This window comes from Pelodiscus sinensis, chromosome 3, assembly GCF_052426305.1.
Source record: "Pelodiscus sinensis isolate ZL-2025 chromosome 3, ASM5242630v1, whole genome shotgun sequence".
Taxonomy (NCBI): domain Eukaryota; kingdom Metazoa; phylum Chordata; order Testudines; family Trionychidae; genus Pelodiscus; species Pelodiscus sinensis.
The window spans coordinates 35406083-35420000 of record NC_143054.1 but is presented as its reverse complement, the minus strand read 5'-3'; the positions used below and the strand labels follow the sequence as shown (position 1 = coordinate 35420000).

Here is a 13918-nt window from a genome sequence, read left to right as displayed (position 1 = left end):
TGTCATTCAAAGCTGTTTTTTTTGTCCATTTCAGTTCAAAATACTAAAACATTTAATCACTAAAGCATTAAAAAGAATTTACACTCTATTTATTTCGATCAGCTTACCTCTTCAGAAATATATATACCCCAAAAATGTGCATACATTAGCAGCTATAAACATTACATGGCATATCACACTATGTCAGCTTATATGAAAACGTACAAAATGTGAATGTATTCAAAAAACTATTCTGCAGTTACTATCTTTAAAGCAAGACATAAAATCATTATGAAGTCTTGTAAGCATAACACTGTTTCCAACAGAAATAAATATATAACACTTTCTGGTAAATTACAGCAGCAAAAAACAAGAGGCATCCTTTTTTTAAGCAAGACTTTCACCACTATAGCAGCTGTTCAGACCTGAATTCCTCTCACAGCCTGCTTTATATTTTCCAGTAGGGCTTTATTTTCTGGACTCTGATAACGATCTTGATTTGTATACATGTCCGTCAAAGTGGTCACGTAAGCATCAAAATTTTGTTCATTGATTGGTTCCTACGAGATATTAAATAGTAGTTCATATACAACTTTTATTTTTTTGATTTGTATATTAATTTAAGCATAACATACTATCATAGCATATTGCCACTGTTTTTATATTTAAAATGCCTATTTAGATCTTAATTTTACAGGATACATTGGAATAGGCCCACTGTGCCTTTGTTAGCATTTACATTTATCTTTATGGTTTCAGTGTTGTTACCACAAATATCCAACTGGTTGAGGAACCATAAACATAAAAAAGACATCTATTGTATGAGGTGAACTGAAGATCGCCAAATTCCTTAACTTGTGCTCTCAATCACTTACCATATGTGGCAGCTGGATATTAGCTAGACTATGAATTAAAGACTGGCTTAAATTGGCCAGTTCATGAAGAAGAGACTCATTTTGCTGTTCAATTACTTTGTTCTCCTCTTCTATCGTCTTCAAGTTGCTCTCCATTGTGGTAATCTAAAATGGACAAATTTGTGTACAATGTAATATAAGGCAAGCCGTTATAAAGCATGCGTTTGAGAAGTGAGTGATAACAGTAGTATCAGGAAAAAAATGGACTTTTTGTTTAAATACAAAAATTTCACTTGTTTATAATTTTTTTATAATTTTACGAAGGGTTGGTTTTTTTGCTATGTAAAACGGCACATTTTATTACTTTAACGGCTTGCCTTTTTGTATAGAAGTATTGATTTATCTTACATTCAATTGTACGAACTTTGTATTGATTTACATATTTTTAAAATTAATATCCTTTTGTAACTAAAGGGACTTATAAGGGTCTCAATCCTGCAGTCCATGTGGGCAGACTCTTATACTTGCTGTGACCCCAGTGGAAGCACCATATGGATATCCACCTTTATCCATGAATCCACCTTTATCCATGAGGTTGCAAGATCAGGGCCAGTATGAATAGATGTTACATTTATCATATTTTTTGTACTATATACCTTATTAACTAAGTGTGCATAGTTCTCTGCTGTCATCATTATTTACCTCTTTGGAATTATATTTTTATCCAACCTATAATGCCCAATGAATATTCTCACAGAACTGCCAGTGCAAGCTAAGAATTACATATTGTTGCACAATAGATATTTGTATGTATTGCATTATGAACAGCTTTCAATGTTTGTGTTAATGACAAATAAATTCTGTTTTGTTTGAAATATATTTGTAGTTGTGAGACTTCTAAAGAACTTAAAGACAGAACTTATGACATTTCATTAGTCTCAAATAGGCTGGAATGTAGTAAAAGAAACTGCTGCATAATCATGAAGCTAAATCACTTATATAAATCTATAAGTAAATTCCTGGATGTGAGATTGATATAAATACAGAAGTCACACTTACAAAATTTTTTCCATTTAGAAAGGTTTTAGTATTTCCAAAAGTACTCCACATTTTAAGTATGTAAGTCAAACCTTAAGAATCTTTCTAAAATGAAGAAACCGGTGTGGTACATGACTAGTTTCCATGCACAGGGCATCTCATCTTTAATTAAGTGTAAAATGTGTGTGTGTGTGTGGCATAAAGAGTACATTGGCAAGAGGGTAAAAAATTAAGTCAAAGAAGTGTAAAAGAATACATAGGGCTGAATTCTGAAAGTGGCTACATTCTGAAAATGACAGTCACTCAGCTCTAATTTGACATCCACAGTTAATTGCTGGTATAAGAAGTTATAGGAAGAAAAGATAGCATTTTTATATGAAATATCTCATTTGTCAGCACAATCAGTATGAAGGTCTGAAGAGGAGATGGTTCTTATGTGAACATCCTGGGTCAACAATAAGTTTTAAGAAGTTTTTCTGGCACAACCTGATAGTTGCCTCAAGCCCGTAATTAACACCCATAATGGATTCTGGGTTGTTTTTTTAAATAATTTGGCCTGTAACACGAATTGATAAAAGCAAATATTTTCTTAAGAGCTTGGTGCACACATTAGACTAGCTTTCAAGTAGGTTTAGTTTTGACTACTGATATTTATGCAGAAGATAATACAACGAGAGACACATACTATCAATATTAGAGGGGATGATTTCTTCAGGATGATTTCTCCAGCAAGCAGCAATAGTTTTTACTTTAACATAGAGGATGGAAACATGTTCCTTCTCTGATGTTATGTTTTCAGTTTGTATATGTCAGAGAGCAGGCCAGGCACATGTTCTAAACTTATGTAAAGCCAGAATTACTATTGGGATTGCATATTCATTATAGCACTGCAAGTCTCCTACCTAAAGACCCTAATCCTACAAGTTCTTTCATATTAAAGTAACTTTATGTTGTGAGTAGCAATATCATTATTTGAACATTGAGGGTGTTTCATTTTTTTATTCAATTTTTCTATATGTCCACAATGTACGAAGTACTCATACAGAAATCTTGTGGCAGGTTACTTATGCCAGGATGAGATATGGCCTAACAAATACTTGAGTGCCCACAAGGAAGGTATCTAAAAAAAACCTCAGTTACAAAAAACCCTACAAGTCCTTGTGTGGACTGCACATGCTATATTTTATTGATGTAAAAGCAAACAGCATATGGACAGGAGCACGTAGGTTTCAAAACTTAGATCCTAGTCCTGCAGACACACATAGGCTACGTCTACACTGGCCCCTTCTTCGGAAGAGGCATGCTAATTTCGAACTTTGGAATAGGGAAATCCGCGGGGGATTTAAATATCCCCCGCGGGATTTAAATAAACATGGCCACCGCTTTTTTTCCTTTCAAGTAGGAATAAGAGATCCTCCGGAAAAGGGCTTTATTCCGGAGGATCGCGCCAGTCTGGACGCTCTTTTCCGGCTTTTCCCCAAGCCAGAAAAAAAGCAGCGGCCATGTTTATTTAAATCCCGCGGGGGATATTTAAATCCCCCGCGGATTTCCCTATTCCAAAGTTCGAAATTAGCATGCCTCTTCCGAAGAAGGGGCCAGTGTAGACGTAGCCATACATGGCACAACTACATACATTGAACTGTAGGTCAGTCTCACGGTTTTAGATTTATCCTTATCAATACTATATAGTTATGTATGATTACATAGTAAAACTATGAAAAAATGAATCAGTACCTACAAAACTCAAATAATGATAAGCAGAGTCAAATGTACGTTTACCATAGAAACAAACTTTCCACATGAGTTTGGCTAAGACATAATTTTACAACATCTCTGGGACAGATCCTGCCTGCTCATGCATGAGTATACAAACAGGAGACAGAGGGTGCAAGGAACACTTGCACAGAAAGCCAATACGTTACTGGAGCTGAGTGGAGTTTTCAAAAATAGTTAATATTGATCTAACTCTGTTCCCACTAAAGTCATTGGGTATTTTATGGTTGAATTCAGCGAGAACAGAGTTTGGCAAATGGTGAGCTCTGTGTGGAAAAATGTAATCTCAATGGACACCACACGAACTTGCTCCCTATTTTCTGTCCAATCTGTGTGGACTCCAAATAGGATGAAGCTGGGCTGTGGACTGTCCTTTCCAACCAATCAGTGACCTGGTGTTGTTACCATGGAGAGTTCTCACTGTACCATATTACAGGTGTAGCAGTTGTTGCTTCTTTGTGTACTCCCTTTGCAAGTAGAATGTTATGGGCACTACTGTGTTCTCCATCTACTCTCTTTTGTCATAGCTGCATCTACTAATGCCACGATTTAGAGATATGAGATTTAACAGATATGAGAGTTGTATAGAATCTTACAAGAAAGAAATGCAGAGATGGCTACACAAGTCACATTTTGGCAGCAATTTTAGAAAAAAGTATGTAGCCATCTCTTTTAGATTTCAACAACTGGTGGTAGCTGTGGTGGAAAATAACTATTTAACAGCATCGTAAATACTGTTTTCTAAATGTAAATTAAGAACATACGAAATGTGAGCAAAAGTATGAAAGAAAACATTTTTTCCTAAGACAGCTTTTCTCCTATATTTCTTTTAACAATTATGTGTAAAAAGTAGCTAAATTTAAGGCTACATAAAACTGTTACCTGAGTTCTGAGTTTAATCATATCAGCTTCCATCTGTGAATTGGATTCATTTAGTTCCTTGATTTCTTCATCTAGCTGCTTAATTTCTTCATCATTTTCTATACCTATGCAATATAAAAATAAAAGATTTATTAAAATAATTAAGCTATAAATCTGTGTTCTGCAACTGAATCATTTCATGTTTGAAATTTATGAAAGTAAAAAGTTCAGAAACATTAAATCTGCACTTTCCATTTGCAGTTAAACCCATATATTCTCCACAATGTCTCTTTTAAGACTTGTGGCATTTTTTTCAATGAGAAGGGTAGAAACTGCTTAGGAAGAGATAAAAACATAACGCCAGCCTTAAAATATACTGATCATATCTTTGCATTATTAGCAATGTACCTCTACTAATTAATTCTGCTGCATTGTCATACTTGACTTTTTTTAAAAGTACTGGCAATGTCTCTTGTCCTGGAGAACATTTCAAGATGCCAAGGTTTTCCCATGCTTTCATAAGGCTGAGCAAGCCATCCCTAGTCGTCGTCTTTGGAGCAGTCTCTTTGGCTAGCTATGGATTAGCTGCCTCTACATCTTGCCTATTAATCATTATGCCTACTTGCATCCTGCTATTATTGATCATGTCACCACACATGCATTTCATTTTTGCCACATTCATAAATGGCTCATATTCCTCACTATTTCTATAGAGTCTAATAACATTTGTTGCATTTATGCTCTGAGCACATTTAAATCTGTAGAATGTGGCCAGAGCTATTGGTTTCTAACTCAGTGTTGTGAATTCCACCCTGAAATACCTGTAAAAACCTAGCTATAGGACCAAAGTCTCTGAGGGTATGTCTACACTACCACCCTAGTTCGAACTAGGGTGGTAATGTAGTCAACCAGAGTTGCAAATGAAGCCCGGGATTTGAATTTCCCGGGCTTCATTTGCATGTTGCCAGGTGCCGCGATTTTTAAATGTCCGCTAGTTCAGACTCCGTGCCCCGCGGCTACACGCGGCACGAACTAGGTAGTTCGGACTAGGCTTCCTATTCCGAACCACCGTTACTCCTCGTGTAACTGCCCCACCCCCATTCTTTTGACTTCTGTTGAAAGAACTCAATGGCAGTGTGGATGTAAGTATAGTTTTTCTGGAAAAAACAGCTCTTTTTCCAGAAAAACTCTAGCTGCTAGAGTATGAGCTACCTAAGTAGCTGACCTGACATAGGTGCCTAGTTCCAGGAAAGGGTTTTTAGCTGAGGATCCCAAATAGAGGGAGGTACTTATCTCTGCCCATCAGACATGTAGACATTGTCAACCATTTAGTTTCCTACGTCCCTCTCATCTCACCACCCCGTAGCATGCTTGGTTAGCTTGAGTGGCTTTGCACTAAGCCTGCCAGTTGCTGAAAATTGCTCTCCTAAGCACTTCACTTTCCCCATGTGGGTCGGATCCAGTCCAGGCTTGCCTGACTCCAGCCTGCAAGGCTCAGTATTCCTCCCTTCCCCAGCAGGAAGCAAGTGTTGACACTCTAGCCCTGCAGGGATGGTGGTGCAGGGAGACTGCAGGGCTACAGCACCAGCACTGCCTCCCCAGTACTGGGGAGGAGAAGCTCAGATCCTTGGGGGCCGGATTTGGACCCTGGGCCGTAGGGTCTCCACCTTTTGGGGTATAGAGAAGGCAAGAGGAGGACACTGACCTCTCTGTGTAATGAGGAATATGGACTACAGGTGAAGGATATGGGGTACGTGTGCAGGAGGGAGTCTGATAGGGCAGTGGAACAGGAGAGGCAAGTATGAACCTCCATGGCCAGGGAAAAAAGTAGTCAGAGGGAGAATATGATGGATAGGAGACTGTGAGGGGAAAGACAGGGCACTCATGAAAGACAGAAGAGAATGGAGGAGCCTGGAGGGAGAATGCAAGTGGGACAGAAGTCTGAGTGGAACAGGGAAGATAGACAGGAGGCAAGACAGTGTTTGGGATAGGGGATGAAGAGAACAGAATGACAGCACCTTCATCTAAGGAAGTTTGGAGGGAGAAAGTGGAGTCTCCTTCCAGGCAGCCAGTGGGGAGGCTCATATTTTTGCTTATATGTTAAAGGTTGCTTTTTTAACCTGATCACATACAAATTGAAGGTATACAGCTCTCTTTATAGGCTCAAAATCCAAAAGGCACTTACAAGAAAATATGTGATTTTTGAATCTCATGATTTTTAAACCAATTTCATGCTGTCATACACACTTAGGGTATGTCTACACTGCATTCCTCTTTCGAGAGAGGAATGAAAATGCAGCTGAGTGAAATTGCAAATGAAGAGCGGATTTGAATTTCCCACGCTTTATTTGCATAATCGTGTCTGGGCACTGGCAAATGAAATTTAATGTGGATAAGTGTAAAGTAATGCACATCGGGAGAAATAACCCCAACTATACGTACAGTATGATGGGGGCTAGTTTGGCTACGACAAATCAGGAAAGAGATCTTTTCTCTGAAAACTTCCATGCAGTGTGCAGCGGCGGTCAAAAAGGCAAATAGGATGCTAGGAATTATTAAGAAAGGTATAGAAAATAGGACCCAGAATATCTTACTGCCCCTGTATAAAACTATGGTACGCCCACATCTTGAATACTGTGTACAGATGTGGTCTCCTCACCTCAAAAAAGATATTTTGGCCTTGGAAAGGGTTCAGAAAAGGGCAACTAAAATGGTTAGAGGTTTGGAATGGGTCCCGTATGAGGAGAGGTTAAAGAGACCGGGACTTTTCAGTTTAGAAAAGAGGAGACTGAGGGGGGATATGATAGAGGTCTATAAAATCATGAGTGGTGTGGAGAGGGCCGATAAAGAAAAGTTATTTATTAGTTCCCTAAATAGAAGAACTAGAGGACACCGGGGGTATGTCTACACTACCACCCTAGTTCGAACTAGGGTGGTAATGTAGGCAACCGGAGTTGCAAATGAAGCCCGGGATTTCAATTTCCCGGGCTTCATTTGCATAAAGCCAGGAGCCGCCATTTTTAAATGTCCGCTAGAGCGGACTCCGTGCCGCGTGGCTACATGCGGCACGGACCAGGTAGTTCGGACTAGGCAACAAGGAGTAATGGTAGTTCGGACTAGGAAGCCTAGTCCGAACTACCTAGTCCGTGCCGCGTGTAGCCGCGCGGCATGGAGTCCGCAGTAGGGGACATTTTAAAATGGCGACGCCCGGCTTTATGCAAATGATGCCCGGGAAATTCAAATCCCGGGCTTCATTTGCAACTCCGGTTTCCTACATTACCACCCTAGTCCAAACTAGGGTGGTAGTGTAGACATACCCCAAATTAAATTAATGGGGAGCAGGTTTAAAACTAATAAAAGAAAGTTCTTCTTCACACAGCACGTAGTCAACCTGTGGAACTCCTTGCCAGAGGAGGCTGTGAAGGCTAGGACTATAATAGAGTTTAAAGAGAAGCTAGATAATTTCATGAAGGTTAGGTCCATAAAAGGCTATTAGCCAGGGGATAAAATGGTGTCCTTGGCCTCTGTCTGTCAGAGGCTGGAGAGGGATGGCAGGAGACAAATTGCTTGATCATTGTCTTTGGTCCACCCTCTCTGGGGCACCTGGTGCTGGCCACTGTCGGTAGACAGGATACTGGGCTAGATGGACCTTTGGTCTGACCCAGTACGGCCATTCTTATGTTCTTATGTTCTTATGCACTATTTCAAAATATCCTATTTCGAAAAAAGAAATGCTGTCTAGATGCGGTTATTTCGAAAGAAACCCCTTCTTATAAAATGAAGCTTAAGGGTAATATCGAAAGAAGGGTTTTTTTGAAATAACCACGTCTAGACAGCGTTTCTTTTTTTCGAAATAGGGTATTTCCGAAATAGTGCCCGGACGCGATTATGGAAATGAAGTGTGGGAAATTCAAATCCGCACTTCATTTGCAATTTCGCTCAGCAGCATTTGCATTTATCTCTCGAAAGAGGAATGCAGTGTAGACATACCCTTAATTACAGTCTACCAGTATAAATGGTTATCCCATTACTTGGGACTTATTGGTTAATGTTCCTGGTTACACACAGGCTCCTGGTACACTTGGGGAACCATCTTAAGAGCCAGCTCCTGGCGCATACCAGATCTCAGGGAACTGCCTGCTGCCCCTGTATCAGTATGCATAGAGGAGCCACCTACCACCAGGGGCAGCAGCGCAGTGCGGCAGGCAGGAGCCGGCATGTGCAGGGAATCATGTAATTTTCAGGGGTTACATGGTTATTTAATTGCACACATTTTAACATCCCTACTTGCTATGACTGATTAATGACATTTTGTATGAATAGATTACACATATCTTTAATGTGCCTTGTACACACCAATACAATTGACAATAAATGTGATAACTCTATATTCATTACCTTTGTAACACATTGATTCTGGATTTTTTCAGACTACTCCTCACTTTCCCCAAGATCTAAAAGAACTCTGATGAATCTCCCATTTTTTCCTCACTATAGCCCTCCCCTTCACACATTTGAAGTGTGGGTATGTCTACACTACAGCACTAATTCGAACTAACTTAGTTCAAATTAGTTAATTCAAACTAAGCTAATTCGAACTAACGCATCCAGACTAAAAAACTAGTTCGAATTAGCGTTTTGCTAATTCGAACTAACATGTCCACATTAAGTGGACCCTGAACCGGGATTAAGGATGGCCGGAAGCAGTGCCGGCAGGGCATCAGATGAGGATTTAGAGCGTGGAGCTGCTGCCTCAGGCTAGCCGATGGCTGTGCTTAAAGGGACCCGACCCTGGCACCGTAGCCAGCCCGTGCCCCTTTAAGAGGTCCGGGGCCGGGAGGGGGGGGGCAATAGAGTTTCCCTGGTGTTGGCCAGAGTGGCCACCAGGGACAGCTGGGGAGGGCTAGCCTCCCACTAGTTCGAATTAAGGGGCTACACACCCCTTAATTCGAACTAGTAAGTTCGAACTAGGTTTAGTCCTCGTAGAATGAAGTTTACCTAGTTCGAACTAAGCGCTCCGCTAGTTCGAATTAAGTTCAAACTAGCGGAGCGCTAGTGTAGCGCCTATCAAAGTTAATTCGAACTAACGTCCGTTAGTTCGAATTAACTTTGTAGTGTAGACATACCCTGACGTGGTTTCTAAAAGAGTGTCATAAGGAGGAGGGAGAAAACTTGTTCATTTTGGCCTCTGAGGCTAGAACAAGAAGCAATGGGCTTAAACTGCAGCAAGGGAGGTTTTGATTGGACATTAGGAAAAAGTTCCTAACTGTCAGGGTAGTTAAGCACTGGAATAAATTGCACAGGGAGGTTGTGGAATCTCTATCTCTGGAGATATTTAAGAGTAGGTTAGATAAATGTCTATCAGGGATGGTCTAGACAGTATTTGGTCCTGCCGTGAGGGCAGGGGACTGGACTCGATGACCTCTCGAGGTTCCTTCCAGTCCTAGTATTCTATGATTCTATGACATAGCCTTTATTATTACAACTACTGTGGAGTGCAGGATCAAGGCTTCTTTTTTGAGCCAATCAAAGCTGCTTCTTAATTGCATAGTTTTTTTGGGGTGTATTTTAACTGCTATATAAATGCAGAAGTCATGTTGTAGCAATTATTTATTATAGACTCCTTTAAATTATGGTAGTGCCTAGAGACCAACCAGGTCAAGACCTGACTGTGCTAAAGCCCAGATCCTTAAAGATATTTAAGCACCTAACTCCCATGAAAATCAATTAGGAATTAGGTGTTTAAATACTATTGAGCATATAGGCCTGAGCTCTGTATAAACATATAATAAATGAGAGTCCCTGACTTAATCAGATCACAGTCTAAATGGAAAGACATACAAGATGTATGAGACAAACAACTAGACTGGGTTTGGGGGGAGGGGGAAGAAGTTAACAAAATCACAGGCTGTGTGCAATTCTTACCCAGTCAGGAGCAGTAAACACTAATTTTCACCTTCCTAATTTAATGGTTAGCAAATAGCAACATTCTATAAAAATTAAGGAAGTACTGCATTTTTAGAAGGGACTTAAAGTTTGGATGGCAGCTTATCCCACGTGTAAGTAATGATACTAATGATTCAGGAAAAATAAGCTCTCCCATTAAATAAAATTTCAAATTTTAATAAGTGTTGTTGCATCTATGTTGATCACAGACTATTAGAGAAACAAGATGGGCAAGGTAATAACTTTTATTGAACCAACTTCTGTTGGTAAGAGAGTATGAAAGGTTGTATCTCTCACCACCAGAGTTTGGGCAAGAAAGGATAATGCCTCATCTGCCTTGTCTCTCTAAAGTTGAAGAATTTATTTCCTCTGGATTGTATATGAAGTGCTGAAAGTGTTTTTCATGCAACGGCTGGGATCTTGGATGTAGATGCAGCTTCATGATGTTGCTTTGCCAGTGTTCATCCTCAAGCACAAGGAATGTGGATCTTCAGATTGGCCAGAGGATTTCCTGAAGATGATTAGCACTAGGCCCTCGGGATCTGACTTTCAGAAATGCTAAGCATCTACCACTCCAATTGAAACCAGTGGAGACTGTAAGGCTATGCCTATACTGGCAGGTCTTGCGCAAGAACCTGCAGAGCATCCACACGGCCTGCCCGCTCTTGAGCAAGAGCTACGCTCTTTTCTAACAAGTGTAAGCCCTCTTGTGCAAGAGCTCCTGCGCAAGAGGGCAGTGTGGATGAGCAGCAGGAGTTTCTTGCGCAAGAAAGCCCTATGGTTAAAATGGCCATCATGTGCAAAAGCACATGGCAGTATGGACATGATCTTGTGCAAGAATTCTTGTGCAGGAACTCCTCTTCTGAGCAGTTAAGAAATGTGAGACCCACTGCCACCATAAAGCATTTTGCGTCACAAAAACACAGCATTTAATTATACTAGGAAATACGTACACATCTACACCTCAATCTCCTCAATAAAGTCAACAGAATTTTCCAGACTTTCTCTAGTGTAACTCAGGCCAGAATGTGACCTGCTGTATTTCTGTCTCAGATTTCAATAGCATGGAAGTCAGTTGCAGTTTTCTAAAAAGATCTCCTTCATGATATACAATAAGACTGACTTAGAAAAAGGCCCACATAGCAATGTCTCTTTTATCTCACAAAGAGGTAATATTTAAAAGAGAATGATTGGAATGTTACCATTACTGGCCCGTTGCTTTATTGTTAGCATCTGTTCTCCAGACAGCTTTGCTTTTTTCATGGCGGAAGTGGCTCTGGGGCATCCTGATAGACTGTGAACAATGAGAAGATAAAGAGCCTATTAATTGTCATAGGTCACTGACAATAAATCTGTCAACCTAAACTATCACAAAAATAATATCTGAGAGGAAATTTATCTCCACTCTACACCAAATTAATAGGGTATCTGGGTCTGAAAGAGAGGGAGGACTTCATAACTCTTCTGCTCTCACCTTTTTTGAATATGCATATTATATATAAATATAAAAAAAAGTATTTTATGTAAAAAAATTAACTAGGAAAAGAACAAGGACTTTTAAAAATATGGTACCCATAAAAGGTACATAAGGAAGTGTTACTTATACCTTCTCGTAACACAAGAACTAAATGATATCAATAGGCAGCAGATTTAAAACCAACAAAAGGAAGTATTTTTTCACTTAACACACGGTCAACCTGTGGAACTCCTTGCCAAAGAATGTTGTGAAAGCCAAGACTATAACAGAGTTAAAAAAATACTTAGGCTATGTCTACACTGTAGTGTTATTTCAGGATACCAGAGCGTATCACAAAATAGCTATTCTGTGTCTTTTGAGTGTGCCTGTTATTTTGAAATATAATGGGCTCACTATTCTGATGTCCCTTTAAACCTCATTCCATGAAGAATAAGGGACATTTCAGAATAGCAATTTATTTTGAAATAAGTGCTTTGTAGGCAGTGCCAAATTTCAAAATAAACTATTTTGAAATTAACTCAAAATAAGCTACGCAATTTGCATAGCTCAAATTGCGTAGCTTACTTTGAGCTCCGATGCAGTGTAGATGCATCCTTAGGTAAGTTCACAGAGAATAGGTCCATCAGTGGCTATTAGCTTGTCTCAGTTTGCCAGAAACTGGGAATGAGAAACAGGAGATGGATTATTTGATGATTGACTGTTCTGTTCATTCCCTCTGGAACACTTGGCATTGGCCATTGTCAGTGTAAGCAGGGTCAGGGTAAACTCTATCCTGACATCTAGTGGCGAACTGTGGCAAGTGGTGCAAAGAGACTTCAGGGGCTGAGCCCAATTTGCATAGACACACCCACCCTGTCTAGTATGTGCCACAGCAGCCCAAATCGTCACTTTGGCCACTGTGGGAGCCTCAGTCTCCCTCTTATTGAGGCAGAGGGGAGAAAAGTGTTGTTACCCTGATTATGCGAATCAAGGACAATGGAATGGTGGAACTGTTTATGACAGAGGGATTCGCCATAAACTAAGTAGCACTCGCTAGACAAGGGGCATGGGTTCCAAACCCAGTCAAATTGAGAGAGGTTGGGGACAGGTCTTGGTACCTGGTGGTGGGGCCTTGTCTGAGGGACTAAACAACACTGATTGCACTTCCTCCTCTCTCCACTGTGGAATATCAGAGTTAATTTAGATTCCATTAGGAGTCTTGTTGTGAGCTGTGGAGCTAACTTTGCTGTGGGCCAGCGCTACGAGAGCTGAAATCACTGTTGCTGAGGGGAGCCTGGCGCTGTGCTGTGGACAAGAGCTGAAATCACTGTTGCTGAGCTGTGGACAAGAGCTGAAATCACTGTTGCTGAGGGGAGCCTGGCGCTGTGCTGCTAGTAGAGCAGTTTGCAAGGGGCAACCAGCAAGCGCAGGCGGACAGTAGATGCAGCTGGCGGGGCGACCTGAGGGCAGACAGCGGAGCGGCTGATGGTGGCCTGCGGCTGGTAAGAGCGGCAGCTGGCGGAGCAGCGGCAGGAGCAACCAGCTGGCAGCCCGGAGCGTGGACCGAGACGGTTGGCGGATTTGGTTGGCGGATTTGCGGAGCCAGACAGTGGAGGCGGCTCACCTGACGACAAGTGGAGTGTGGCGGAGTGACTCGTGTTGACGGCGGCGGCATGGAGAGGCGGAGCCACCGCCGGGCCACGTAAGGTGCATCAATCCCCCACCCCTCCAGGTTGGGATGGTGAAACCCTGCCGGGTGGACTTTTGAACCCTGGGACGGCACTGACCCAGGGCTGAGACTCTTGGGGTGTTGGACTTTTGGGACGTTGGGGAGATTTGTGGCTGGGGGGAGGGCCTTTGCTCATTGTTTGATTGGTAAATCCGAGTTGTGGTGTTTCCCCAATTTAATGCAGATGTCGGTTACCTCATGTTATTAAAGGTTTGCTACTACACTGAGGCTCTGTGCTTGCGAGAGGGGAAGAATTGCCTCTTTTGAGGCACCCAGAGGTAT

General features: G+C 41.1%; 1 protein-coding gene across 1 annotated transcript in view; it reads right to left on the bottom strand.

The window, feature by feature from the left end:
* Positions 1 to 13918, bottom strand: part of MYT1L (myelin transcription factor 1 like) — a 418337-nt gene that overhangs the window by 2236 nt on the left and 402183 nt on the right. Inside the window, exons 20-23 of the mRNA XM_075923554.2 lie at positions 11654 to 11745; positions 4527 to 4630; positions 855 to 998; positions 1 to 539 (exon numbers count right to left, since the gene is read on the bottom strand). The exon at positions 1 to 539 is cut by the window's left edge and continues 2236 nt beyond it. Of these exons, the coding sequence (XP_075779669.2) occupies positions 399 to 539; positions 855 to 998; positions 4527 to 4630; positions 11654 to 11745 (481 nt within the window). The 3' untranslated portion in view covers positions 1 to 398. The remainder of the gene's footprint in view (positions 540 to 854; positions 999 to 4526; positions 4631 to 11653; positions 11746 to 13918) is intronic.